At 40.6% G+C, this 27,499-nt stretch overlaps 2 protein-coding genes across 2 annotated transcripts; one reads left to right on the top strand and one right to left on the bottom strand.

The window, feature by feature from the left end:
• Positions 1–428: 428 nt before the first annotated feature.
• On the bottom strand, positions 429–11,120 carry LOC124270104 (protocadherin-like wing polarity protein stan). Its single transcript, XM_046705124.1, has 9 exons — positions 11,063–11,120; positions 8,098–8,526; positions 7,640–7,719; positions 5,925–6,082; positions 5,615–5,808; positions 4,245–4,487; positions 2,927–3,159; positions 1,455–1,632; positions 429–775 (listed from the first exon to the last, which is right to left on the bottom strand). The coding sequence occupies exons 1-9, from the start codon at positions 11,118–11,120 to the stop codon at positions 429–431; spliced, it is 1,920 nt and encodes a 639-aa protein (XP_046561080.1).
• An 8,077-nt stretch (positions 11,121–19,197) lies between these two features.
• LOC124270130 (transmembrane protein 168-like) lies at positions 19,198–27,419 on the top strand. The gene is given in 5 exon segments (XM_046705148.1): positions 19,198–19,279; positions 22,671–24,104; positions 25,595–25,869; positions 26,592–26,902; positions 26,904–27,419. Coding segments are annotated over 4 exon segments (2,094 nt in total). The 5' UTR covers positions 19,198–19,279; positions 22,671–22,833; the 3' UTR covers positions 27,141–27,419.
• Positions 27,420–27,499: the final 80 nt, after the last annotated feature.

Here is a 27,499-nt window from a genome sequence, read left to right as displayed (position 1 = left end):
CGAAGCTGATGGAGAGCAAACGATGCGGCCAGTTTGATATCTAAATATGTACTGTCATAGACCTTACTGTCGCAGTTGTGGAAGAATATATATGTAACAATGTAAAACATTATGAAGAGAGCGCCGAAAAGCTTTCGTGAGTCCAATCTCTTCTTATTATGAATATGCGCGTTTGTTTACAAACAAGAGAAAAGTCCGGTCACGTGATATGCAAATTAGCCTGTGGCAGTGATGTTATGTTGGTCATCGCTGTGCCGGAGTGTGACATATAGCCACAAGTAGCCATGTTGTAGACATTTACTAATATACGGAAATATTCAGCCGATTGTCATTGATAGCAAGGGACATAACTCTGCACATACAGACGCGACTGGTTCCCTCCCCATCACCAGCGTCACTGTCACAAAAATGGAAAAATATTTGGCGACTTACTTTATCGGGTAAACTTTAATTGGTGACTTCCTCTTGCATACGATGACGCAGCTAGATACAAGCAGACAGAAGGATAGTATTCCGACCATGCTCTGAAGAAGAAGGAGCTCGGTCTGTGTCTTGCACGACTCCGCTCCTACCAGGTCGTCACGAGGATCATCAGTGACGGCGTGCACGTCGACACTGACCCAGCCGTCAATGAATCGGTCAGGTTGATGCAGGTCGTACGCCTGGACGTGGAGGCAGTTGTACACAGCGACATTTTTGTTGAATGATTCAGTTGTCGTGACTTGCCCGGTCTTGGCATCAATGGTGTATGCTCCAGCCACCTGGCGTTCTTTCTCTGCAACAGGTAAGGTTAGCGACTTTTCACAATGTACACATTAATATAAATCCCAGATAAAGATCCGGGTTAGAATTGTTCTTCAGCAACCCATGCTTGTCGTACGGCGTGGCTAACGGGATCGGGTGGTCAGGCCCGCTGATTTGGTTGACACATGTATGTAATCGTACCCCAGTTACGTCGATAATCATGATGTAAACACTGGACTGTCTGGTCCTGACTCGATTCAAAGACCTCTGTCCTTGAGATGGAGTACTGGAATTCGCGAGTTAAACGACAAACAGACAGACACCAACATGTAAATGTACAAATGCATCGACGCGCTGGTGAACCGGATCATATTTGTTTGTTTGTTGATGAACGCCGCACACTTCTGTATTCACGCTATATAGCGGCGGTCTGTAAATAATCGAATCTGGACCAAACAATCCAGTGATCAACAGCATGTACATGTACTTTCATCTACACAAATAGGACATGATGACATTTGTCAACCAAGCGTCAGCTAAGTCAGCGAGCCTGACCACCCGATCCCGGTAATCGCCTTTTACGACAAGCATGGGTTGCTGAAGACCAATTCTAAGTGTCTTAAATTTATATTACCTTAACATCCATTTATTTAAACAATATCTTATAAAAAATGAATTAATCTAAAAGAGGCAAACCAAAAGTCAGCTACCATCTTTGACCGACAGAATTCTGTAGAAGACGTGTCCATCTGTCCCCGAGCATGACTGACTTGCGATCAAGACGGTCACTGCTGATCCGGGTGGAACTCTCCTGGACAAGGTCACTCGAGGTAGTCTGCCATTGGCTCCAGTCATCCAGGCGAGAGCGCGTTTCACAACCGGCAACACCTCCAGAAAATACAAGTATTTTTCAACCTGGATAACTAACTGCGAGCTTGAATGTATTCAAGTCTCATTACATCTGCTAGTACAGAATATAAAAAAGATTCAAGAAAAATCAATGAAAGAATATAAATTTATATCATATAAACTGTTCAGAATCGACATCATCACACCAAATGAATCCTAGGAATACCAAGGACATGAACACCAAATCTGGTCTTTGCAGTTGAAGCTAGGTCTTCCTGCATGACCAGCGAACACAAACATGTAAAGAAAGGGTTGATCTATGAAAATGTAAATCATGTATTGACAGAGGTTTGGGAGCCTATACTCTTGTATTCTTTCGTATCGGTACTTGGTTCACGTTTCGGTTCACTATGGATGGAATCGTCACAACCAATGTGAACCAAAGTCTCGGTTGCTGTGGAAACCGCGCTGGCTGAGTGGGTTAGACGGCAGACTTAGTGTGTTGGCGATTAGATGAATGAATCGAATGTGGGTTCGAATCCCGGATGGGACTCAACCCAACAGGAGTACTAGATACTAGAATCAAACTTTACTGAGAAAGTGAAATCCCAAATATATGACCACTTTCGAAATGGCATTGTGTATTCGTATTCATCATTACTCTATATAAGAAGTTTAAACTTCACGGTGACGTTTCACGCTCTACAGCTATTCAGTTCCCATGGTGGTACACTGTAAAATCATTAATTGTTCCGAACACTGATAAAGGCGGAATAAAGCTAAAACAGTGTACTGATTTTTTCGTGGATCGTATAATTGACATACATCACGCGCCAGTGGTTTCAAGATCATAACTGGTCCCCAGTAACATATGATGTTTGTAAGAGGTGAGTCATTGGAAAGGTTCGCTGACTTGGATAATAGCATACTACTGTAACATAGACTGGGTCAAACTATGAATCACCAGATTGTCCGGTCCAGGCTTTGCAACAGACAGTCGTTAAACAAGAAACCCCGAAACGAAGAGTGCCACATCTTCCGCCAGAAGTCCGTGACCGTCAACGGCCGCGGCCCTGTGTTTTTTTATAGAATATATAGAGTAAGCGCCAACAAAAAAAACAGTTTCAATAATCGGTCGGATCAGTGAGTGACTGAGTTTAGTTTTACGCCGCTTTTAGCAATTCCAGCAATGTCACGGCGGGGCACACCTGAAATGGGCTTCGCACATTTTATCTATGTGGAGAATCGACCCTGTGTCTTCACCACGTTTTCCCCACTAGGCTACCCCACCGCCCTTACAAATACATACAAGTAAACGTCAACGTACACCTACTTCAACAACGACCGTCACTGTCGCCGTGTTCTGTCTCCCCATCTTCTCCTTGTCCCTTGCCTCCACCTTCAGCGTGTATTGGGGCTGGTTATCATACTTCAGCCGGTCGGTAGCACACACCAGCGTTCTGTCCTGCAGGTAGAATACGTCACTGACGTCGCGGAGGGACAGGCTGATGTTAGCGTCAGGGTCAACGTCGGGGTCATACAAGGTGAAGGTTATCAACTCGACGTCTGTGCAAATAAGTTGGTTCCATATATTTTTTTAAGTGAACCGGCAAAATGGGAAGGTTGATTCAGATTACAAAATAAGCATAGATATAAATATTTCATTCAGTATGAGAAAGGAAATGCATAGTGGTAAATAGTACCTACAACAGCGAGCTCGAGTATATAGGGGTACCTGAACTTTCAATTTGGAAGTATAGGAAGTATAAGCGTTAACAAAATTTTCAAAGACAGAGATCTTATGAATGCACCCCCATTTCTCTTTATCACCACCCCCTAAAATCAACGTATGGAATGCACGTGCACAACGCAGTAGCCCAATACACGTGCATGGGGTGCCATTCTTGATTTTGATTTTGATTGTTTTCAAGAGGGTCGATAAATCACCGAGGACCATTAATTTTGACAATCATCTTGCATCACACAGTTGTTAGTGTGGGTCTACCCGGGTTTTAATATTTTTTATTTTTTAAACAAAAATCGTACACATGCAAATTTCATACACCAATCAACTCTCAAGAGCGGTTACTGTACAGACAACTTTGGTCATAAGGAAGTGCAGGTGGTGATGCACTCTCAAAACATTCATTATTATATCAATATTGACTGACTCGATATATCTCCTAATTTTTTCAATCGTAAATGAAAAATGAAGTTCCCCCACTATTTTAAGAGTATATGTTGTTGGCCTGTTTTACGAATAGTTCCTGGTAATTCGGAAAGGTCCAGGATACACATAGTGTTCAATGTTCCATAGTAATTATACTGAAAACACTTTGAAAACACATTTGATGGCTCCCAAAATAAAATGAAATGCTTCTGCGTTTTGATCATCAGATAATTAAACACAGCAGAGTCACCGTAAGGGTTCAAATCTAATCTAGTGTCTTTCAACACGCTGTGTAGGCAGTGGATAAAATTAGGGTTTGAAGAAATATTGGACATATCTTTGAAACTGAACAGATACCAATCTATTGTGGTTTATCAAAAAATATTTTAAAGATTTCAGAATTATACACTTGCAAAACCGTATAAACCACTAGGCTACCCCAGCTGCCCCCTGGAGATTAGAAACAATAACGTACACGTACCTCCACTGCTCGTCTCGCTGATGTTAATGTGGTACTCGTCCTGGAGAAATGCAGGTGGGTTGTCGTTGATGTCATTGACGATGACGATGACAGCCGTGGACGTAGAGTGACCCACCACGTCTGTCACTATTAGCGTCATGTTGGCAATGTATGACGTCACTGACATCGCTTCGAGATCCACTGTCCTTCTTATGTACAGGAGGCCAGTATTTGGGTCGACAGAAAAGTATGACGAATCTCTTTCTGCGGACAAAATGAACTCCGAATTCAAACCTGATGGAGGATAAACTGTTTTCATATATGCCGTTGCTTATTTAATGGTAGCATTTATCGCTTTCGACCTAATTGCTTAAACATGTTCTGTAAACATGTTTTGTTTACAAGCGAATGTTTTAGTTCGGTCTCAATCGCTTTGAAACAGTCTTCCAGTATCATCATAGCGTATCGTCTTAATGTGGGTATAAATCCCGAAGTAACAGACGGACCAGTTTCACAAAGCGATCTTAGTCCTAAAGCCATCTTAACTCACATACCTTAACACTGGTCTACGATCACCGTAGAGCTAATATCGGTTAATGCAAGTATGTCCGGGGCTCACATGCTTTCCACCTGAGTGAAGTCGACGATCACGCGCATGATGCGAACATACTCAGAGATTTACTCGGGTTCACCAGGATTCGAACACTTGGCATGCACAAGGGACGCAACTCTGCACTTTTGGGCTAAATGTGTCCCCTTTTCAAGAAGTATATTAACACCACTAAATCAAAATGGAACGATTTCATTTTTCTCGAGCCGATGGGGTTGCCTAGTGGTTAAAGCGTTGGCTCGTCACGTCGAAGATCCCGGTTCAATTCCGCACATGGGTACAATGTGTGAAACCCATTTCTGATATCCCCCGCCATGATACTGCTGAAATATTGCTAAAAGCGGCGTAAAACCACTCATTTATTTCTCTCTGTCGTCCAGTTCACTTCTTGACACACCTTTTTAATGTGGCAAAAGCAATCAAGTGTCTTACAGTTCTATCTCAATTGTGTTAATGGCAATCTCTTGGGGGTTCAAAGATAAATTATTCCCTAGTAACCTAGTAACCGAAGAGGTGGCCCACTTGGACAGGACAGTCGAACATCGTGTCTCTAGGTCGTGGGCAGTTGCCCTTGGTTCAAGTCACGGGTTTATGTGGTTGAGACCGATTATTTTTGTAGTAATAAAGCCTTGTAGTTGATGACTGCGTTGTAAAACAATATTCACTCAATGTCTAACTGTCTAAAAAAAAAGTTTTGAACAGCTAGGAATGTTTGATAAAGATATGTACAATGTTGCCTGTCACTATTTCAAGTTAAACGTCTTTATATTTTAATGGTTACCTTCTAGAGAAAACGTGATCTTGTCATTGGTGTCCACATCACGTGCCGATGTTATTGCACCAATGACAGAGCCTTCCGGTAGTTGCTCCGGTATCTCTATAGGGTCAATTCTATCAACTTCCGGGGCATTGTCATTGACATCAGTAACTATGACAGTGAGATGAGTGACCGATGCGTACGACCCATCAAACGCTCTGAAATAGACATCAAAATTGATTTTATCTCAGAAATATATAATAAAATTACAAAGAAAAGTCATTTAGATATGCAAATACAACATGGCGTCATTACAAAACAATTAATTACTTGCCTTATTTGCACGTTGTACAGTGACTGCTCTTCGTAATCCACTGGATTCATCAGAACGAGGCTCGAGCCTGCGCACTTGAATGTGTACGAGTGTTCCCCAACAACAGAAAACTTTAACATGTCCTTGTCCTGGTCGGTGGCCTTCAGATCGAGTATCACCTACATAACAATAAATCAGAATACATCAGGCCCCGATTTCTCGAAACAAACTCAAGTCTGAGTTTTTTACTTAAGTTTGAGTTTTGAGTTTGTAAATGTATTTCCCAGAATGAACTGAAATCGATATTAAACTCATATTTTGTAGACAATTTGAGTTTGGGGGATAGATTTCGTAATATGTTTGGGCTTCTTTATTGCAAAAATGCAGTTGAGTTAAAAATTCAGCTGGTTCAAATTGTCAGTTTGAAATTTGAGTAAAAACTTAAGTTTGTTTCGAAAAATCGGGGTCTGATAAAACATGCATCATGTTCAAGTCAGATTCTGAAGAGTATCAGATGGCAAAGTGAGTGAGTGAGTGAGCAAGTGACTTCACAGAACAGATTTGGTTTAGTTATTGTTTAAAAGGTCTGGGCCAGAAGTCTAGATAAGCTGCGTATATGCGTAAAATACGCATTGAAATTTCCAAAATACGCAAAGAAATATATCTGTATCGTCCCAAATACGCAAAGGGGATTACAGAAACGCTTTGGTTAGTTAACTGTTAGTTAGCTTTGGTTAACTGTACACTTCATGAACTACAAAGAGAAACAACCGCGCAAACGCAGCTAGTTGTGTTTGTAACACTCACTTTGATTAGTTCTTCTGAAAATATCATCCAATGAAATCGCTCGTCTTATTAGAAAGTCTGGACATACACTGTTTATCAACAGAGATGGCCTCACAGAAATCGTGTGCATTCGTTTTCTTAAACATCATCTCAAAGTAAGATTTCGGAATTTGTCAATGTTCGAAATCGGTCTTTTGAAAATTCTGTCATTGCAAAAGAAAATATTGATGAACTTATTGGAAATTGTTTTGAATTGGAGGTTGCTTTCGATAGAATATTGACAGATTTGCTAACCGCTGTCACTAACGCATCAGCGGAGAAACATGACGGCAATAGACTTTCGCAAAACAAAAAGTCAGAATGCATGGAATTTCAATAAACAATCTGATGAAATGAGACTATGCTGCAGTTAACAGAACCAGTTTAAAATGACATATAAAAAATTCTGATAATGGGAGGGCCGTTTCATGATAATTCCATGTATTTTAGCTATAATCTCGGTCTTTTGGTCGGGCAGTTAATGGAAGACCTGGGGCTTCTGCAAATGATAATGCCCTCAAAAATAGCATTACCCTTATAATACGTCATTTTGAAGGCAGATTCTAGAAGGCATCAATCTTGCAATGCATGTTACTGGCGCTCCAATACTCTATCAATACACCACGGCTTAAACTCGTCAGCTGCGCCACGGATGCAATCATAAGCACCCACACTCTCGTGTATGATTCTGAGAGACCATATAATTGATTATGGACACATCTGCAGTACAAACTGAGAATTAAAAGATAAATGCGCTAATTTTTGGTGCAGCTCTTCAAACTTAAAACACTATGCGGTGTTGACCTATTGGTCACCCCTGTACATGAAAGAGCCCGGATAATATGACCGTATCACAATGATATAGATAGTTTTTATTATTTCTAATATTTAAAATCTAGGGACATACGCACCTTCTTTATATCTGTGTTTTCGGGAATCTCGACTGTTGAACCACCATATGGCCTCGGGAACACGAACTGAGGAGCGTTGTCTGAGGGGAAAACAAAACGCAGCGTCAGAAATCAACCGTTACTTTATGTTCCACTCAGTTACAGTTCCTGACAGTTTTTTAATAAGGGGATATCCGTCATTAATTCGTTTGGCAAAACTATGTAGCTTAATAAGTAAGCTCAGGAAGCTTAGAATACTTTATCTTATATTATACAACACCTTTCCTTACCTGAAAACGATCGCCATTCTAAAATGGTTTTCTGCACCTGTGCGATTTCTACCTCATATCTGTTTTTCTTCATGAAGAAGGATTGGAACATTTTTTTTAAATATTGTTTTGAAAATGAACTGGACCAAACTTGTGATTTAAAACAAAAACTGGCCTTACTTAGAAGAAATCTCCATTCAACTCTGTTACCCTGTCCCCAGAGGAAGAGGAAGTTGAGGGGGAACGGACGTGGTGATCTGAGTTTCATGAGAGAGTTCCGTAGAGCCACAGCGCCACTTCCCAAACCCAGACCTCCGTGTTCATCCCAGGCTAGCCAGAACGTCCGGAAGGTGGAGCAGTGGAGCCACTGTCCTACTTTCTTTGCTGAAGGTTTGTCGCAACTTCTCAGACAACTGTCTCGGATGCCGTTCACGCTGGACGTTGCCGTCGCTCCCAAGATGACTAGGAAGAACCGTTGGTCTGGTTTACTAAACCGGTACTTCTCAGACAGAACAAAATATGCATTAGAACACGCCTTGATCTGGAAAATCAGTGAGTTTTGGCCGGTGATTGGCAACCCCCTTTCATTCATGGCGACGATCTTGTGTTGTGAGTCTGTCTCAGCCTGGATGTAGGTACCTGGAAGGAGAAAATATTGGCAGTCTGTAACTGTCGTTTGAACTCGAAGGTAGGACAACTTGACTAGGGTGGACATTAGCATTAGTACTACATAAACCCGTGGAATACGAAGGAGTTGAAACCCCTAAGTTCTAAACTGTTTATCTGTGTTGTCTCATCCACAAAATTCCACTAAATCTGTACATCAACTAAATCCCACTCAAACCGAGGCCACAATCCTATAGTAATCAGTGCATTAACTAAATCCCACTAAATCACTCAATCCGAGGCCACAATCATATAGTAATCAGTGCATCAAATAAATCCCACTCAAAACCGAGGGTCACAATCATATAGTAATCAGTGCTAAATCAACGAGGCCAATCCCACTCAAGTGCATCGACCGAGGCCACAATCATATAGTAATCAGTGCATCAACTAAATCCCACTCAAACCGAGGCTACAATCATATAGTAATCAGTGCATCAACTAAATCCCACTCAAACCGAGGCCACAATCATATAGTAATCAGTGCATCAACTAAATCCCACTCAATCCGAGGCCACAATCATATAGTAATCAGTGCATCAACTAAATCCCACTCAATCCGAGGCCACAATCATATAGTAATCAGTGCATCAACTAAATTCATATAGTAATCAGTGCTCAAACCGAGGCCACAATCATATAGTAATCAGTGCATCAACTAAATCCCACTCAATCCGAGGCCACAATCATATAGTAATCAGTGCATCAACTAAATCCCACTCAAACCGAGGCCACAATCATATAGTAATCAGTGCATCAACTAAATCCCACTCAATCCGAGGCCACAATCATATAGTAATCAGTGCATCAACTAAATCCCACTCAAACCGAGGCCACAATCATATAGTAATCAGTGCATCAACTAAATCCCACTCAAACCGAGGCCACAATCCTATAGTAATCAGTGCATCAACTAAATCCCACTCAAACCGAGGCCACAATCCTATAGTAGTCGGTACATCAACTAAATCCTACTCAAACCGAGGTCGCAATCCTATAGTAATCGGTATTATCAACTAAATCCTACTCAAACCGAGGCCACAATCCTATTTTAATCGGTACATCAACTAAATCCTACTCAAACCGAGGCCACAATCCTATTTTAATCGGTACATCAACTAAATCCCACTCAAACCGAGGCCACAATCATATAGTAATCGGTACATCAACTAAATCCCACTCAAACCGAGGCCACAATCATATAGTAATCGGTGCATCAACTAAATCCCCCAACTCACAATCATATAGAGGCCACAATCATATAGTAATCAGGTACATCAACTAAATCCTACTCAAACCGAGGGCCACAATCATATCCGGGGCCACAATCAGTATTATCAACTAAATCCCACTCAAACCGAGGCCACAATCCTATTTTAATGGGTACATCAACTTAATCCTACTCAAACCGAGGCCACAATCCTATTTTAATCGGTACATTAACTAAACCCTACTCAAACCGAGGTCGCAATCCTATAGTAATCGGTATTATCAACTAAATCCCACTCAAACCGAGGCCACAATCCTATTTTAATTGGTACATCAACTAAATCCCACTCAAACCGAGGCCTCAATCTTATAGTGGTCGGTACATTAACTAAAACCCACTCAAACCGAGGCCACAATCCTATTATAATTGGTACATCAACTAAATCCCACTCAAACCGAGGCCACAATCCTCTTTTAATTGGTACATTATCTAAATCCTACTCACACCGGCATCTTAATCCTATCTTCATTGATACACCCACTAAGTACTCAATCCATTTTTCATTGGTACATCAACGACATTCCACTCAAACCGTTAACTGGTGTAATTACTGCCAAGTCACAAGCAAAGTATAACTTTGTTTTGTTAACAGAACATGATTTTCAAAAATCTGAAACAAATTTGTAATCATAAGCAGACAAACAGGTAATTATCCATGAGCGAACGCGAAGGAATCGTAGCGTGACGATTAAGACCACATATGAAAACGGTAATCGGTATTAGGCAACCGTTGGACAAAACTGAGGGTAATTCAAAGGGACACATTATCAAATTGGGTGTTGTTATCTCATATTTTCTTCCTTTATCACAAACGAACCAGATCTAACATTGTTCAAGAAATAGGTATCAATTAAGAGAAATCACCCCTGTTCGCTACGAATATTGTTTATGAACCACCTGGTCCGAATGCGTCAAGTTTGGGAATCTATCGGGACGTTTTAACAATACTGTGTTTTGCAATGTAAAGATAGCTTGACTAGATGTGGAATTCACAGCGCTAAATTCAATTTGAAACCAATTTTTGTTTGGTTGTACTTATTGTTGATGCACTCCGTATTCTTCAAACTACGACTGACTGTTCATCGATTCTGGACCAGACAATCCGGATCGGTCTACGTAAATGGTACACGATGACATGCATCAACCATTGCAGGGAGACTGGCCACGTCTTCTCTTACTATAAAATTGCTGAACACCAATTCTAACCAAGGCTCTTCGTGGGTCTTGGGATCTACCTACCTGAAAGTATAGGCTCAATGACGATAGAGACAAGGTAGACGAACAACCAGTTGTCCATATTTAAAGTTCAAACTCAATAAATGTGCATTCAAAAACAGTATCCATCACAGTATCCAAACGGCTCACGTCTCCACAACGAAATAGCACCCGTAGGGTTGAATATTGTGGCAAGCAATGCCATACTATATACAATTACGTGCATACTTAGTGCTTATGATTTGGCTTTAACCTTGCGGGAGAACCGTCGAGATCTGTATCAGTATCAGGCACATAGGTATAATGTGAACGCTGTGGCGGTCAAGAGGTACGTATATGACATTAATGTCTATTGCCGAAGTGTTATTGAAGCTTACAGAGGTCCGTATACCTTTTTGTAATTCTTATGTATGGACAAATTTAATATCCGAAATTCTTTTGGAGTACGAATTGGTGAACGACAGCCTACTGGCAGCCACTGGAGGTTATGATGGCAGCATCTGATGTTCTTTGTTTCAGTGGGCGAGGGGGTAGCCTAGTGGTTAAAGCGTTCGCTCGTCACGACGAAGACCCGGGTTCGATTCCCCACATGGGTACAATGTGTGAAGCCCATTTCTGGTGTCCCCCGCCGTGATATTGCTGGAATATTGCTAACAGCGGTGTATAACTAAATTCACTCACGCACTCAATGTTTCTTTCATTATGTCATTGGTGTCCAAGTTGAAGTGATGAAATTTATGTATTTAAAAGATCCAGAAATATAAATTACAGATTTTCAAGATATTATTAAGTATACGGTGTCCGGATATGTTACCATTTGCCCCGACGATAAGTATTCATATATTTGTATGCTGTATTGTAGCGCTCTTAACACTGTGAGTGGTGACGCGATGATGCTCCAGATGTAAGATTTACGTACAGTAACTAAATGTATTTAGTCTTCTTAACATGAATACATATAACTAAAGAAAAGAAACCGAATTTAAAACAGTATAAGGAGAAGAGAATTGTATGTATAATGTTCAGTGTATTTGAACACACAACACAAACCTTTAACATGTTGAGATCGAAGAGAACTCAAGCCGAGGTCACAATAACTACAGAGAACCTGAAAGACTTCAGTGGAGATCTCATCGAGCCTGATACGTGTGACTGGATCTGGACGCTTTTTAGAGTTGCTTTATCCATTCTTGTCTCACCTGTTCGACCTGTATGGCGGCTGTCTGTAAATAATCAAGTCTGCACCAGACAAACCAGTGATCAACAGCATGAACATCGATCTACGAAATTTGGATACGATGACATGTGTCAACCAAGTCAGCGAGCCTGACCACCCGATCCCGTTAGTCGCCTCTTACGACAAGCGTGGGTTACTGAAGACCAATTCGAACCCGGACCTTCACGGGTAAATCTGGTTTCGAATTGATACAGGTCCCACTTAACATTTCACCAACGTAGTGAATTTATGTAGCTGACGTGGTCATTGTCTTACCATTCTCAATGGCGAACCACTATTAATATTAGGATAGAGACAGGGACATAAGAGGTGTATTTTCAGTCACTGGTTCATAACTAGGGCTGCGCAATATGACCGGTTTACCGGTATTTACCGGTTCAGACATACGTGTTGCGATACGTAGATCGAAAACCGGTATTTTGACATGCATTCGGAAAACTTCGTAAGACTCGGAAATCTTCGGATATTTCCGTTTTTTCATGGTGTGGTGATGAAGATGTTGATGATTGTGGTAATGGTGGTGGGAATGATCGTGGTGAAACTTATATTTAACTGCATTGTTAAGTTCGGTTTGAAGTTGAGTTCTTAATTTTTGTTCAAGTTTTTCGTAATGTTTTGGGTCTGAATGTTTTAAATATTTACTCATTAATGACCAGTGATTTCTGATATGTCCTGACCAGGTCAAGGTGCTGTCTAAAATCTCAGAGCTTATGTTTTTGAGCGTAGAGAAACTAGTAACCACTGTGTTGATGTTAAATTGTTCTTTTCCTTGTTTCATTTGTGCCAAATATTATTCACATTTTTACTTTGTCATGATTAAAAGTTTTTATTAAAGCTTAATCAAGCATAGTGTTTTGGTGTGTTTTGCTTTATAAATCAAGCATTAATTCGATTATAAATAGTTTTTTGGTTAAAACAACTTCCTGCAATATATTGCAATAGCAATATATGCTTTCAAACTGCAATATATCACAATATGAAAATTCTCTGCAATACCCACCACTATTCATAACATCGATTTTTATTATTTCTGTGAAAGACGGATAATTTAATTTGGTTGCAAACACAATGGTTTCCTTCTACACTATTTGTTGAGTCTTTTTCACACAGTCCTCAGAGCAGCCCGATACCTGCGTTTATCAAACTTTCAAACTTTGCCTCAGAAGGCATGTAAATAAAACGTCACCCCACAATCCCAGTTTATTTCCATTCAACAAAATATTTCTTCTTGGTGCACTTATTCACAGTCATGCAAGGATTGATAAACCCATTTTGGAATGATGTTTTATCTATTTGGAGTAAATATTATAAACAACATAAGATAAATACTTGTCAACCAGAAGAAATCATGGCTGAACCTTTGTGGTTGAATCACCAATTTAGAAATAGTAATGTCTTGACTGGAGGTTGGTTTAACAGAGGTATTCATACAATAAGAGATATATGGGGTGGAACTGGGTTTTTTATCTTTCAATGAAATGAAAGCTTTACTGCATCAAAAATCTAATTTTAGAGTACAATAAAATTATTTTAAATATTCCCAAATTTTGGAAAAATACTCTTTTATCTGATCCCGTAAAATATCTCACTAAACTCAACTCTTCAAGACCTACTTTCTCAAATGAAGGAATGTAGAATTTTCTATGACAAACTTATAGAAAATGACACTCCACCTACAGTTTGTCAGAAATGGCAGAATGAACTAAATACAGACATTTCATGGAACAATGTGTTTAAACAACACACAAAATGCACAAAGGATGTAAAGCTTTTAGATTTTCAGTATGGATTTATAAACAGAGCCATTTATACTAGAGAAGAGCTGGTGCAAATGAAGATAATTGAAACAAATATTTTCTCCTTTTGCCAATCTGAGCCAGGACGCCTCCAACATGTGTTAATAAAATGTAATCTTGTACAGGAATTTTGGAGAAAAGTTGAAAACCTTATTAATCCTACACATTGTGATGTTCCCATTTCTGATCAAGACATTCTCTTTCGCAACAGTTCAGCTAGACTACTAGCAACACACATTATCCTGTTGGCCAAAAAGTACATTCATACTTCAAGTATAAAACAGAATGAACTATCCATTGATTGTTTTGCTAATATCGTCAAGGATGTGTACAAAGTAGAAAGAATAATTGCATGTAAGAACGATAATTTGCCTAAATTTCATTCCAAATGGAAACCCCTGCACACTGTATTACAGACATAATTATACTCCTGACATGTCCACCATTTTATGAGCGCTTCATTGTATATGCTCTGAAAAACAATGATAAATGTAATCAACTGTACACCTGCTGAACTGAAATGAATAAAAAGAATTTGACCAAAAAAACCTTTCAAACTTTTTCATTTAAGTATAGCTTATAAAGCAAGCGCAAAGCATCAAATTCTTTCACCCAAATGGGCGGTTACGTTTCTTCTCTGCGCTTTCATACTGTATGAATGAGGCGTTCAGTAAATGATCATCTAGCAGGCCGGGAACAGTCATCACTACAAAGGAAGCTATTCATCTGTTTCAACAGATGTTACAAGTTCACCCTAGGCGGTTAACGCAACCCCTCAATAAACATAATCGCAATATGAGTTCAAGCATCTGACAATATTTGCAGAAACGACGTTTTTATGTCATGTCAGCGTAATTCATTCTCCATGTACTCTTGTTTGCTTAAGCTGTTGTGAACAAACTTGAGATGTGCCCACGGGGAATTCCCTTACATCTCCAGAGTTTCATTTTCGGTTATGGGGCGGGGGGTAGCCTAGTGGTTAAAGCGTCCGCTCGTCATGCCGATGACCCGGTTCGCTTCTCCACATGGGTACAATGTGTGAAATCCATTTCTGGTGCCCACCCGCAGGAATATTGGATATGGATATTGCTGGAATATTGCTAAAAGCGACGTAAAAGCCTACTCACTCACTCACCTTTTCGGTTACAATACCTAGATATGGTATATTCTGTATTACAAGAGTCAGCGAGTATTGTGAATTTAATACTTCGAACAATATTTCAATTATATCATTTTAGTTTTGGTAGAAATCCCAAATTGGTGCAAGTCTGACATGTTTCACTTTGGTGTATGGTGATGACAAAGTAATTTAAACATGCAGAAACGGGATTCGAACCCACGACTTCTGGCTCACCTAAGGGACACAAGTTTGCACTGTATTTTGGCGCCATAGGTGACTGGGCCACCGTGACTGTATTGTATAAATATAGTGTGAGTGAGTTTAGTTTTACGCCGTTTTGGCAATATCACGGCGGGGGACACCAGAAATGGGCTTCACACATTGCGCCCATGTGGGATATCGAACCCGGGTCTTCGGCGTGACGAGCGAACGCTTTAACCACTAGGCTACCCCACCTCCCCTATAAATATAGTAAGTCTCATAGATACATGTATATAGAATATAATCGACAAAACTCTTTTAACACTTGCAAGAAGTCTCTACTGAAAACAGACTCGGTTGTACGATTTATGATCGATATGAATTGATAATGACACCAGGCATTCGCTGAAATTGTGTTACATGATTGTGAGCATGTGATTTCCATGATCTTAAGTCTCTGTTTATACTCTGTTCATAGCCTTAATGAGCTCGGAGATTCAGAAAAATAGGGAGTCCAGACTGACTTCATTTTGGACTGTTGCATTGGAGAAAGGGAAAGTCTGGAGTATGAGACAGACTACTGGCATGTGTAAGGACCCAGCGATACAGAGCGAATATGACTCGTACAAGGGGGAAAACGCGTTTTAAAAACCCTTATCTTCTAGAAATAAATATATTAGTGTACGTATATAGGAAAATCAATTTATAGATCTGGGCAACAGATTTCCTTCATTTAAAACACGCTCTGCTGATCACAGCTGTTGGCTCCACAATGTCTGTTGGAACAATGCAGTTGACTACATGCATTTGGTAGTGTTCATCTGGCTGAGGTCTGTCAATATTTCAGGGTTGACGTTGTATTGTTGACGTAAAAATAGTGATTCACGTGAGCCATTTCCATGATGCGCTAACTATTGTCAATTCATTAACTATGGAATCCGAGAAGGGACATTGTCGCTATGTCGCATTGTCGCCCTCTCAAAAACAAGTAAAGTGAGGCAAAATAAACCAAAACGCGACACGCGACATCGAGACATTTCGCGACATTTCGCCAATTTGTCGCATTGTCGCGATGTCGCGTGTCGCGTTTTGAATAATATTTTTCTATTCCTCCAAAGGGCGACACGCGACATAGCGACACTTTTCAAGGTCAAAATATGTCGCGTTGTCGTGCGTCGCCCTATCTAAGATGTGTAAAAAGAAACCTAAAAATTCACTAAAACGCGACACGCGACAATGCGACATATTCAATACTCTAGTATGTCGCATTGTCGCGTGTCGCGTTGTCACCCTTTTCGATTACCGGTGCGCATGCGTAGAAAGTCAATGAGTCTACGCATGCGCAGGAAATGTTATACTCTATTTCACACTTCAGTGGTCTTTTGTTACCTCCAATGGTTTTTACAATGAAGTAGTACGCGTAATGATAATGGGGGCTGCTTTTCTTGAACGTAATGCAAATCTTTCATTGTTGCTTTGACAATTATTGTATATATTGTAAATTAATGTATTTGGCCAATCAAGTGCGTTTAAGCAGCAAGACAAATTATTAGCGCTACTATTCATTGTAATGACGGCACACGGTGGCCCTGTCATTCAAGGCGGGGCAATTTGCTGTGCAGAGTTGTGTCTCTTAGTCACACTAGATACTATGATCATAGGTTCTAATCCCAGTACCATACACACTCATCACTTTGGACATTTCACCCATATCAAGCTCACAGGTTGTGAAAAAACTCAAATATTGTTAAAATTCAGGCCACATCGGCAGAAACATCAAGTGATATCCACGAATGGGTCACCATGTTCCACAGTGTGGCTCCTCAGACAGATTCTTGGTACAGTCCTGTCCGACGCTGATGAACTTGTTCAGCCAGCAGTGGATGGATACCAGGTAGAATGAGATGATAATATCACTTAACCATCCAGCACCTCAAATACAGTTTTGGTCGACTTTGAACGTGATATTCTTCTTGGGAAAACGCCATACAAATGGAATGTTCTGATTATGATTTTAAAAGCGGTCAAATCGCTTGGCAGAGTTGCGTACCCTTGGAGTGCCAGAAATCAAAATGTCGCGTTGTCGCATTGTCGCATTGTCGCGTGTCGCGTTTTGTTAAAATATTGAGTACAGTCCACTCCACTCACTCACACCCCTCCACTTCGCTCCGCTCCACTCGCTCAATTCCACTTCGCTCCACTCCACTCCGCTCCACTTCACACCGCTCCGCTCCACTCCACTCACACACTCACTCCACTCCTCCTCCCGCTCCACTCACTCACTCACTCACTCCGCTCCACTCCACTCCGCTCCGCTCCGCTCCATCCACTCACTCACTCCACTCCGCTCCCCGCTCCACTCACTCACTCACTTACTCACCCACTCCGCTCCCCTCCCCGCTCCACTCACTCACAAGGACAATGTAGTCATACTGAAATCGGGAAAGGAACGACAGTTGGCCTGGTAGTAGCCATCTAGGCGAGGTCACCCACTACTGTCAATAAGTATATACGATTTCAAGGTTTTCCGCGCAAAGCCTATTTCTAATGCATCTAACTCGTCTGCCAACGTATTGAATAGCTGACAGTGATTATATCATGTAACTTGACAATTCCCTCTGTCAGGTACGAAAAATGTACAAAATCAATGACTCCCCCTCAGTACATGTGTACAAAATTGATGAAACACTTATGAAACATATGTAAATACATAGTTGAGTGTTCGTGTATTTCAACACCTCCGTAAACGTGTGCAAATCTGGCAGCCAAATGGTGCGGAGATTTGAAACGTTGTTCATGTGGCTGCCGAATGGTACGAAGATATAAAACGTTGTTCATGTGGCTGCCGGATGGTACGAAGATATAAAACGTTGTTCATGTGGCTGCCGGATGGTACGAAGATATAAAACGTTGTTCATGTGGCTGCCGGATGGTACGAAGATATAAAACGTTGTTTATGTGGCTGCTGGATGGTACGAAGGTATAAAACGTTGTTCATGTGGCTGCCGGATGGTACGAAGATATAAAACGTTGTTCATGTGGCTGCCGGATGGTACGAAGATATAAAACGTTGTTCATGTGGCTGCCGGATGGTACGAAGATATAAAACGTTGTTCATGTGGCTGCCGGATGGTACGAAGATATAAAACGTTGTTCATGTGGCTGCCGGATGGTACGAAGATATAAAACGTTGTTCATGTGGCTGCCGGATGGTACGAAGATATAAAACGTTGTTCATGTGGCTGCCGGATGGTACGAAGATATAAAACGTAGTTCATGTGGCTGCCGGATGAACATTCATTTCCGGCGTAAGTAAATTTGAGAAATACTGTTCCTTCGTGTGGGGTTTTTGAACCATAGTATAGCTCAAAACCTATTTTTAATCCTATGTCATAGGATTGCAGTACCCTGAAGTACCTTCCAGAACTCTGTGGACACACATGTCTAAATATACACAATCATGACATATCGATGGGGATGGAAACACCATTCTTTATCCCAGATAGCATTCGGACGTTGGCCCTACGTTGGCAATGTTGTCAAAACCATTGCCAACGTTGGGCCAACGTCTGCATGCTATCTGGGATGTTTGATTTGTGCAAACATGCTTGCTTACTCACTTATTAAATCATCAAAATACTATATTTATGTCTGTTATGCCCATATGCAGAAGACTAAAAAGGCAGTATGTTCGTTTGGGTGGTTTTCCGTCAATGTTTTCCAAAGATGGATTACCCTGGTTACTAGGACTGATCACGATCTGTCCGGATTTATTCAACCGGAAGTGGGGAAATCCCTGCAAACGTGAGGATTCCCCCCGGCAGCCATTAACATGTTTGTTTGTTGTAGGTACGGAAGTCATATTAGAAACGCGTGACAGAAAACAGGTAATGACTATTTATTTCAGATGAGTATTTGGCAGCGTTCAGGTCTCCGAAACTTAAACATGCAGCATGTGTATTGTGGAAAATAATGTTTTACAACAACATGATTAGGGACACGCCTTTTTACTTAGTTTCCCTTCGTATGTCTTATTTGTTGATGTGTTTAGTCACTTGAAAGCTTGCAGACTTTTTCAATGTATATAAAGTGCATGAATCAGTTGAAAATTCAAAATAAAGAATACCTCTGCTGATGATTTTCAATATTTGTCACTTGATTGCCTAAATTCTTCCTGGACAAGCTGGGGCAAGTAAGAGTAACCCAATGATCCCAATCCCATTTCAGCCCGTCTTTGCAAGTTCGCTTTCTATTTTTTTTCTCAGTAGATTGTCTATTTTTGTTGATTGTAATTCAAGTAAACATGATCAATGCAGTTTAATTGTTTATTGACAGTTATTATAGGGTTGTAAAAAAATAATTATATCTAAATGTGGTCATATATTTCTTATAATGAGTTAATTACATCGAAAGGGTGTGGTGACATTTTGCCGAAAGAAACCACTGACGATGCAGAAGGTTTGGGCAGATTTGACATACACATAACTGTGTGAATTAAATCATATTGATGGGGCAACTTTGAAACCAAATAAGACATAGCCTACCTATAGAAGTCATGACTACTAACACATACAATTACAATATATTCATGTAGTTTGTTAAATTCTATTGTAACATACACAGGTGAAACAATACCCAGTGACATCAGGCTAGCAAAAGGTTTGCTGGGGTGAGTGCATGGGCACAAGCTTCTCTCAACATCTCCTAAGAGATCCACCACTGCATCACATCCAAAAGCAGCCTGTCCAAACACTTTCTACAGTAGGATAGCTTTTGCAATAAATCAGGGTGGCTATTATCGAAACGTTCGTAACCCAATTCTTAACACATTGGCTTCGATGAAAGTTAAGAATTATTAAGGCTACGAACGTTTCTAGAATAAGGGCCCAGATGATTATTGATTTGAAAATTGTGTTATTGATAATATGGTACATTAACTTTGTGAAAGAACTTTTTTGAATTTTCTCACACAATATACAAAGTTTTGGACTTTATAAATGGTCTGCTTCCAAGTTATGTTCAGGATGCTGTTTTGTCAATGCTATAATAGTTAATGCAAATACGTGTCACCACTCACCAGTGATGTGAAATATATTCATTACTTTCAGACATTTTTGCATTTTTGCTCAAAATTACGTCTTCGATAATTGATCGATATTTTGTTATCAATTATCGATCTCTTTGATCTATATCAATAGCCAGCCCTGCCAGTAGCCTTCATAAGTGACCCTCACTGTACATTTCTGTAATCATGGTAATGCCTCAGTGATTCCAAGGTTAATCTGTATTCAGTAAAACAGTCGCGATATTGTTCAGTCAGTCAGCTGTCGGGCTAACATTACAATCAGTAAATGTATTGACTTCCATAAATGTAATGTCAGTCAACGTTTTCATGTACTGAAACTCCAAGTTTGACACAAGTGATCGGTAATTTTCATTTCTTCCAAGGTAATTAATGGTCAAGTAGCATATTGTCATTATCATGATTATTGTGTACACACATCAAGTGCTTGACCGACTTAAAGTCAAAATAAAACTTCAGTTTCCATTATAATTATAGGTTGATTTAAAATATTTGGTACTAATATTTTCCCTCATTAATCATATTAAAGTTACATGCTAGTTTTGATATTTCTCAATCTGTGATTGTCTAGTTATTTTACTGTCCTTCATCGACAGGTTTTTATGATTTAACTGTGTTCATCATGAATCTACCGGTATGACTTGTTTGAGCCACAATATGTCGGAAATATTGCCGATGTGACTAAAAATCTTAAGTTACTCACACACTCTTAATCATATTTTCATGTTGTTTTTTGTAATATCAGATGGCTTTTCTATCTTGGAATCATATTTTGTACAGCAAGTAATAGTAATGACAGTACAGACTTGAGTGTTCAATGTCAGATGTATGTGATGACTTTTATGGGGCCACACAATCTCATTAGATTTTACAAAAAGTGGGTGCCCCCAGACTATCACCTTCACCTCAGATTTTGGAATACAGACAACATCTATAAACAGATGAACACTAGGGCTGCAACGAATACACTATGTGGCGAATATGATAAGTATCATGAATTTTGGGTAACGAATACGAATGATTATTAACGAATATATACTGTAGTTATGTGATTGATGCACTTTATGGAACGTCCATGTTGATAGTTTTGATTTGTCACAGCAATAACCAGTGATCTCATGAGACTCAAATTTGGTATGTAATAGTTATAGTCGACAGTACCATGTGCAGTCTTGGCAAACTAATATGACTTGCACTACTGCAATGCTAGTACATGTTCCATTCTTGCATATCTCACTTTGGAAAGGACATAAGGGTTCAAGTAAATTTAAAAAATCGTAAATATTCGTTAATATTCGGTTCTGGTGACCACGAATAACGAATTGAATTCATGAAGGGCTACGGTTCGATTCAGCGAATATTCGAGTGAATCGTTACAGCCTTAATGAATACAAGACGTTACAGCAACAGAAACACTCTGGACACTGGTTGATAGATCATCTTGGGAAGTGGATGGTTTGAGCCGATTCTGCAGCTGACACTTTCATTAACATGATTAATATATCTAACTAAACCTGTGGGTGTATACTGTAATAGTTTGTACAAGAGCTCACCATGTTCACTGTTGTCCAGCTTTTATAGTATGTATTGTTACAATGTTGTTCTTACAAGGCTCGGGGGCGGTGGGGTAGCCTAGTGGTTAAAGCATTGGCTCGTCACGCCGAAGACCCGGGTTCGAATCCCCACATGGGTACAATGTGTGAAGCCCATTTCTGGTGTCCCCCGCCGTGATGTTGCTGGAATATTGCTAAAAGCGGCGTAAAACCAAACTCAGTCAGTCTTACAAGGCTCGAATTACGCATTTATGACTTGCAGTTGCACTATTGCAACGTACATATAACCCTGTAAAGGCAACCTCACAGATACCAAATTGCACCCTGTGCATTTCAATATTTTGCTGTAAAAATAACACAGACTTCAGCCAAAAAAAACCCGGGTTTACAATAAATAATTGCTACTCCGAATCCAAAGTCTGGTAAAATTATATTCCACCTGGTTAGTTTAGCATGGTTAGTCTAACCTGGTTAGATTCTCCATATTGTAAACTCTGAACAATGATGGTGCAGGCCATGGTCTGGCTATTAGACCAAAAGTTGTAGGCATAGACGACTGATATGGCAATTCAGAATCTGATAAATATGATAAACATGGTAAAAGTATTGATAAAAAATTACATGCATTCATTGCTTTTTCAGGTACAGGACTTAGGACTTGAATAGTATCAAGGTCTCACTGAAGGTCACATCAAGGTCGTACTGAAGGTCACATCAAGGTCGTACTGAAGGTCACATCAAGGTCTCACTGAAGGTCACAGGCTGCTGTGAACATTCCAAGTTAGCCATGGCCTGCTGAGTACTGATGTTGAGGGGGGTGCGAGCAGTGAGGTACTATTTAGTTCACCTCTCCCATCAGGTCATGCAGAACATCAAAGATTTCAAGCTCCAGTTCACAATACAGTATGTGGGCTACATCCCCGAGATCATTCTCCTGGTGGCCCTCGGCCTGGGGCTGTACATGCAGTGGTCTCACACCAAGAACACCGCCATCGCCGTCATCTCGCTGTTTGGACTCTTTGTGTTCGGAATATCCTGTGCCCTGCGGTACTACTTCAGCATGCAAAGTGTCGGAAACGCCCTGTTCCACATCTGGACTGGATGCCTTGTTGGGATTATCGCCTTCTCTGAAAATGATTACGATGATGTGTTACATGAAGTTATGGAGATGCTGTTCCTTACCAGTATGGTGTCCATGTGGTTCTGGAATATTTTCGGGAGGATCATGCATTTAGTGAAGTTGGACGCATGTATACTGACTCAGTCAGAAGGTCTTGAATCTCTGGGACTTGTCATTGCCACCTTTGCAATGGACACATCTAAGGGGCTTCCCATGTCCATGTTGATCGTTGCCTTCACCATGCACCTCATCGCATTACGAATGAAATCTTTTCTTGGACTCATCAGCTTCGTGAGTCTACTCTGTGTTGGAGTCTTTGTCTTCTTTCCTGGATTCCACATGTCCCCGAACAAATACGCGCTGATCTATTTCATCGGACGTCACTCATTCCAGCCAATCATTGACTTTTATTTCTCAGCATTGACCACAATTGAGCGATGGAAGCCATTTTTTAACATGTCTAAGTTGCTTCGTTATTTGATTGTTCTGTTTGTGTTTGGCCTTGATCTGGTCCTTGCTTCCTTGATTGGGATTCAGAGCTTCAACCATAAGGAATGGTTTGTGGTAGTGCCAGTTTTTGCAGTATTTGCCTTCATATGGATTTTGTTTCATGTTATTTATTTCATATCTTGCTGGAAACTGATGGGCAAGATAACAGAATGTAACCTGACATATATAAGCCTAGCCGACGAACAACAAAGTTACAACAGAATAATGGCATCCAAGGGTATCCGCCATTTTGGTCTGATCTCGCACAGACTGATATGCCTTTCTTTAACTACAACGATTATTCTGACGGGTATTGGATGGGAGACACGGACTGGGTACAGTCTGAGCTTGGCTTGGATTGTATTGCCCATTGAAGCCATGTCCTTGAGTCTGTTCTCGGAACTCGGGGACTTCCTTGGAGGGACCTGCACAGGATTCGGCGTCATTGCACCAGTCACAAGCATCAGGTAGGAATTCATTTATTTTCAAGCCCATTCTTCGACATGTTTGAAAATCTTGTACTCCAGATTGTTCCCGAGGCTAGTGGAAACTATATTTCACTAATTGTCAAAATTTGTAATTAGTCCTGCTTGAACAAGACCAAACTGTTTTCTAGTCACAGTCCGGGTTCGATTCCCCACATGGGTACAATGCGTGAAACCCATTTCTGGTGTCCCCCGCCGTGATGTAACTGGAATATTGCTAAAAGCGGCGTAAAACCAAACTCACTCTAGTCACAGTTGTACATGATGTGTTCCTGACGGCCTCCCATCTTTTGTATGTGCAGTGGCATTAATTCACTCTGCCTTTGACACTTCTTGATTCAATCACCTTGACATTAATGACAAGCCTACTGAAGTGCAAGCTCAGCAAGGTTGATATAATGATAAAACATGACAGAGCATCCCATTTCATCCAAGTGTCATAGTTATTGTCAATCACAAATTTTCTATCAGCAGTTTGTTTCAGGCAACAAAACAGAAGCATTGAGCATGTTGAGGACAGGTTCAGAACAATAGCTCTTTGACAATTTGTCCAGTTACGATTCGCTTGCATATTCGTTTAATTAAACCATGTCCCTTCATGAATTCAGTTCATAATTTATGGTCACTAGAATCAAATGTTTTTGAATGTTATAAAAAGAGTGTTTTTCATTTGAAGCAAATCTGATATATCATGTATATATGTAAGTGTGATACGCAAAATGGAATTTATACAAGCCATACAATAGTGTAAGTTAGTGACATCTGGCTATGACTTTTATAAGCAGCACTGTAGTGATGTATTTTATTTTTGGCTTACAAAAATATCATTGAAATGTTTCAACCTGAGCAAAATATATATTAAATTTGCATGTTATTGTTAATTAACACAGAGCATTCATGAATAAATATTCGTATTCGTTACCCTATATTCGTGAAATAAATTGTATTCATCTTAAAGTGTATTGGAGGGTTTTTCCCCTCAGCACAATTTATATGATTCATTAGACTTATGTATGCCAACATATGCCTTTATTAATTTGGGGCGGTGGGGTAGCCTAGTGGTTAGCTTGTCACGCTGAGACCAGGTTCGATTCCCCACATGGGTACAATGTGTGAAGCCCATTTCTGGTGTCCCATGCCGTGATGTTGCTGGAATATTGCTAAAACAGCGTAAAACCAAACCCACTCACTCGCTTTATTAATTTGTGTATTTGTTTGCTTATCAACAATATTATGTTTATCTGTATTCAAAGTGTTACCAAGATGACTCAATTAATCTGTTATTCATGAAATTCACATATTCATCATTGTTCATGGGGTGGTGGGCTAGCCTTGTCGTTAAAGTGTTTGATTGTCATGCGGAGGATCCAGGTTCATGTCTGGTGTCCCCTGCTGTGATATTGCTGGAACATTGCTAAAAACGGTGTTAATCCATACTCACTGACTCACACATTCATGTTTGTCAATATCAGACCAAATGGCCCTGCCAAGCTCCTCTCTTCGGCGTCCCTCCAAGACATGACAAATCGTGCCACCAACACACTCAACCACATCCACAAGTTGTTCGGCTTCCACATGGTTGACAACTACGGCTGTGACTACTCCACCAGCGGACTGAGCGACGACTACCTGAAGAGCAAGGTGAATGCCTTCTTTGAGCGGCGGACGGCAGATGGGCCACGCTTTGATACCTACCTGCTGTACTACAGTGGTGAGGTGTATGAGAACGGAGATCTAGCACTAGCAGGTGAGGCTTCAATGTCAGAAATGTTTACTTGAGTACATGTATTTTGGTTCTGTTATTTAAGTTTGACACCATGCTCCATAATAGAACTGCTGTGTGACAGTGGTCTTTAAATATTCATGTCTAGACCAGACAATCCAGTGAGTGCTCAGCAGTAGAACGAATGTGTGACAGTGGTCTCTAAATATTCATGTCGTGACCAGACAATCCAACGAGTAATACAGTTTTATGCAGAAAATATGTTACGAATCATGAAAGATTCAATGGTAGTTTATTACATTTAGTGTGTATAGGGCCTGTAAGTCTCGAAGGGCGCTTCTTCCAGTACTGAGCTGGTTCCGGCTCCCGTTGCATGCCAACTTGCGATATGCGCGACGTGACCCAGCTTACATTCGGGTACCAGATTTCCGTTGACAAGCGTATATTCAAGAACCAGTTCTGGTTCCAAATTGCAAGACACGCCAAATATGACTTTACTAGACCAGACCAAGTGTACAACCATGCCTGTCACAGCTGTTGACAGTCGTAATAGTTGGGGATGGAGATTGGAAATTTGTTATTCCTGCAAGAATGATAAGTTTCTTACTGTCAACTGACAAGCATGACACAATTCGAAAAGGTATGAAGTCTCATGAACATGATGAAGTGCCTTGACTGACTACTTATGGGCCTTGTATCATGTTTACTAACTTTCTTTGCTGTAAATGCTGACATGACTGTTTCAGACAACAAGAACCTGAAGCCCGAGACCTTGCTGGAGTGGTGGTCAGCAAAGAATGATGGCAGTGGTTCTCGCCTCATCATCGTCCTGGACGCTGGCCACTACACCACCTGGACACGCAACGTACGTAACTGTGTCGACGAATTTGTCGCCATCCAAACCTGCAAGTACTCAAAACCCACTGACCTTGAGTCCAGCGGACCGAGAGGGGTGGGGAGTTTCACAGAGGACTGGGTCAACTACAATGTGGGCAAGGACGTTGACCCCAGCTGGACAGACAAGGCCAGACTGACCCATGCCATCTACGTCCTGTCCAAAAAACTGGACCGACTTCACTTTCCATCTACCTACCTCGGAAGACTTTGCTCAATATTGGGACACCAATTTCCCCAAAATCACCAAGCCTTTGATCAAAGCTGTCAATCTTCCAAGCTTTGGTGCTATTTGTTGTATGTGTACGAGTATTTTACGTTGTTTGCGTCGTAAACAGATGAGATGGCTTCCTCCTAAAGAGATTGACACAGGCCATGGGTTTAAACTGGTCAGGACTTAAGTTATTATTTGTCTTAGGTACGTATCACGTATTGATGGTTGGCTAACTACTGGTGTAACTTTGTCTACATTTGTCATGAAAATGATGTACATTTTGGTTTGAGTCATGGCCTTTATGTTGTCTGGCTGTTTTAAGTTATTCTGTATAGTTTGTTTGTATTGAAGTGGCTGTAGTATTGTCTAGCCTCATGCATACTGATACATGTTTTATATATATGCACACACAGGTGCCACGCACATCACATGGTATTAGTTACTGGTTTTAAATCAAACAGCCAAATGTCGGGGGGTTACTTCATGTTTGACAAGGTTTTCTAACTTGTGTTTCACAATTTTAACTTAGCCATATCATCATTATTC

The sequence above is a fragment of the Haliotis rubra genome, unplaced genomic scaffold (genome assembly GCF_003918875.1).
Source record: "Haliotis rubra isolate DU_JTF1 unplaced genomic scaffold, ASM391887v1 Scf15, whole genome shotgun sequence".
NCBI lineage: Eukaryota > Metazoa > Mollusca > Gastropoda > Lepetellida > Haliotidae > Haliotis > Haliotis rubra.
The sequence above is the reverse complement of the archived record's forward strand: the minus strand, read 5'-3'. Positions and strand labels throughout refer to the sequence as shown.

Bases quoted from the DNA above. Each gene is read 5' to 3' on its own strand.
- LOC124270104 (XM_046705124.1), bottom strand. From the start codon at position 11,120: ATGGACAACTGGTTGTTCGTCTACCTTGTCTCTATCGTCATTGAGCCT. The intron at 8,527-11,062 runs GTAGGTAGATCC...TTCTCCTTCCAG, and splicing joins CATTGAGCCTATACTTTCAG to GTACCTACATCCAGGCTGAG. The intron at 7,720-8,097 runs GTAACAGAGTTG...TTTTCCCCTCAG, and splicing joins CCTCTTCCTCTGGGGACAGG to ACAACGCTCCTCAGTTCGTG.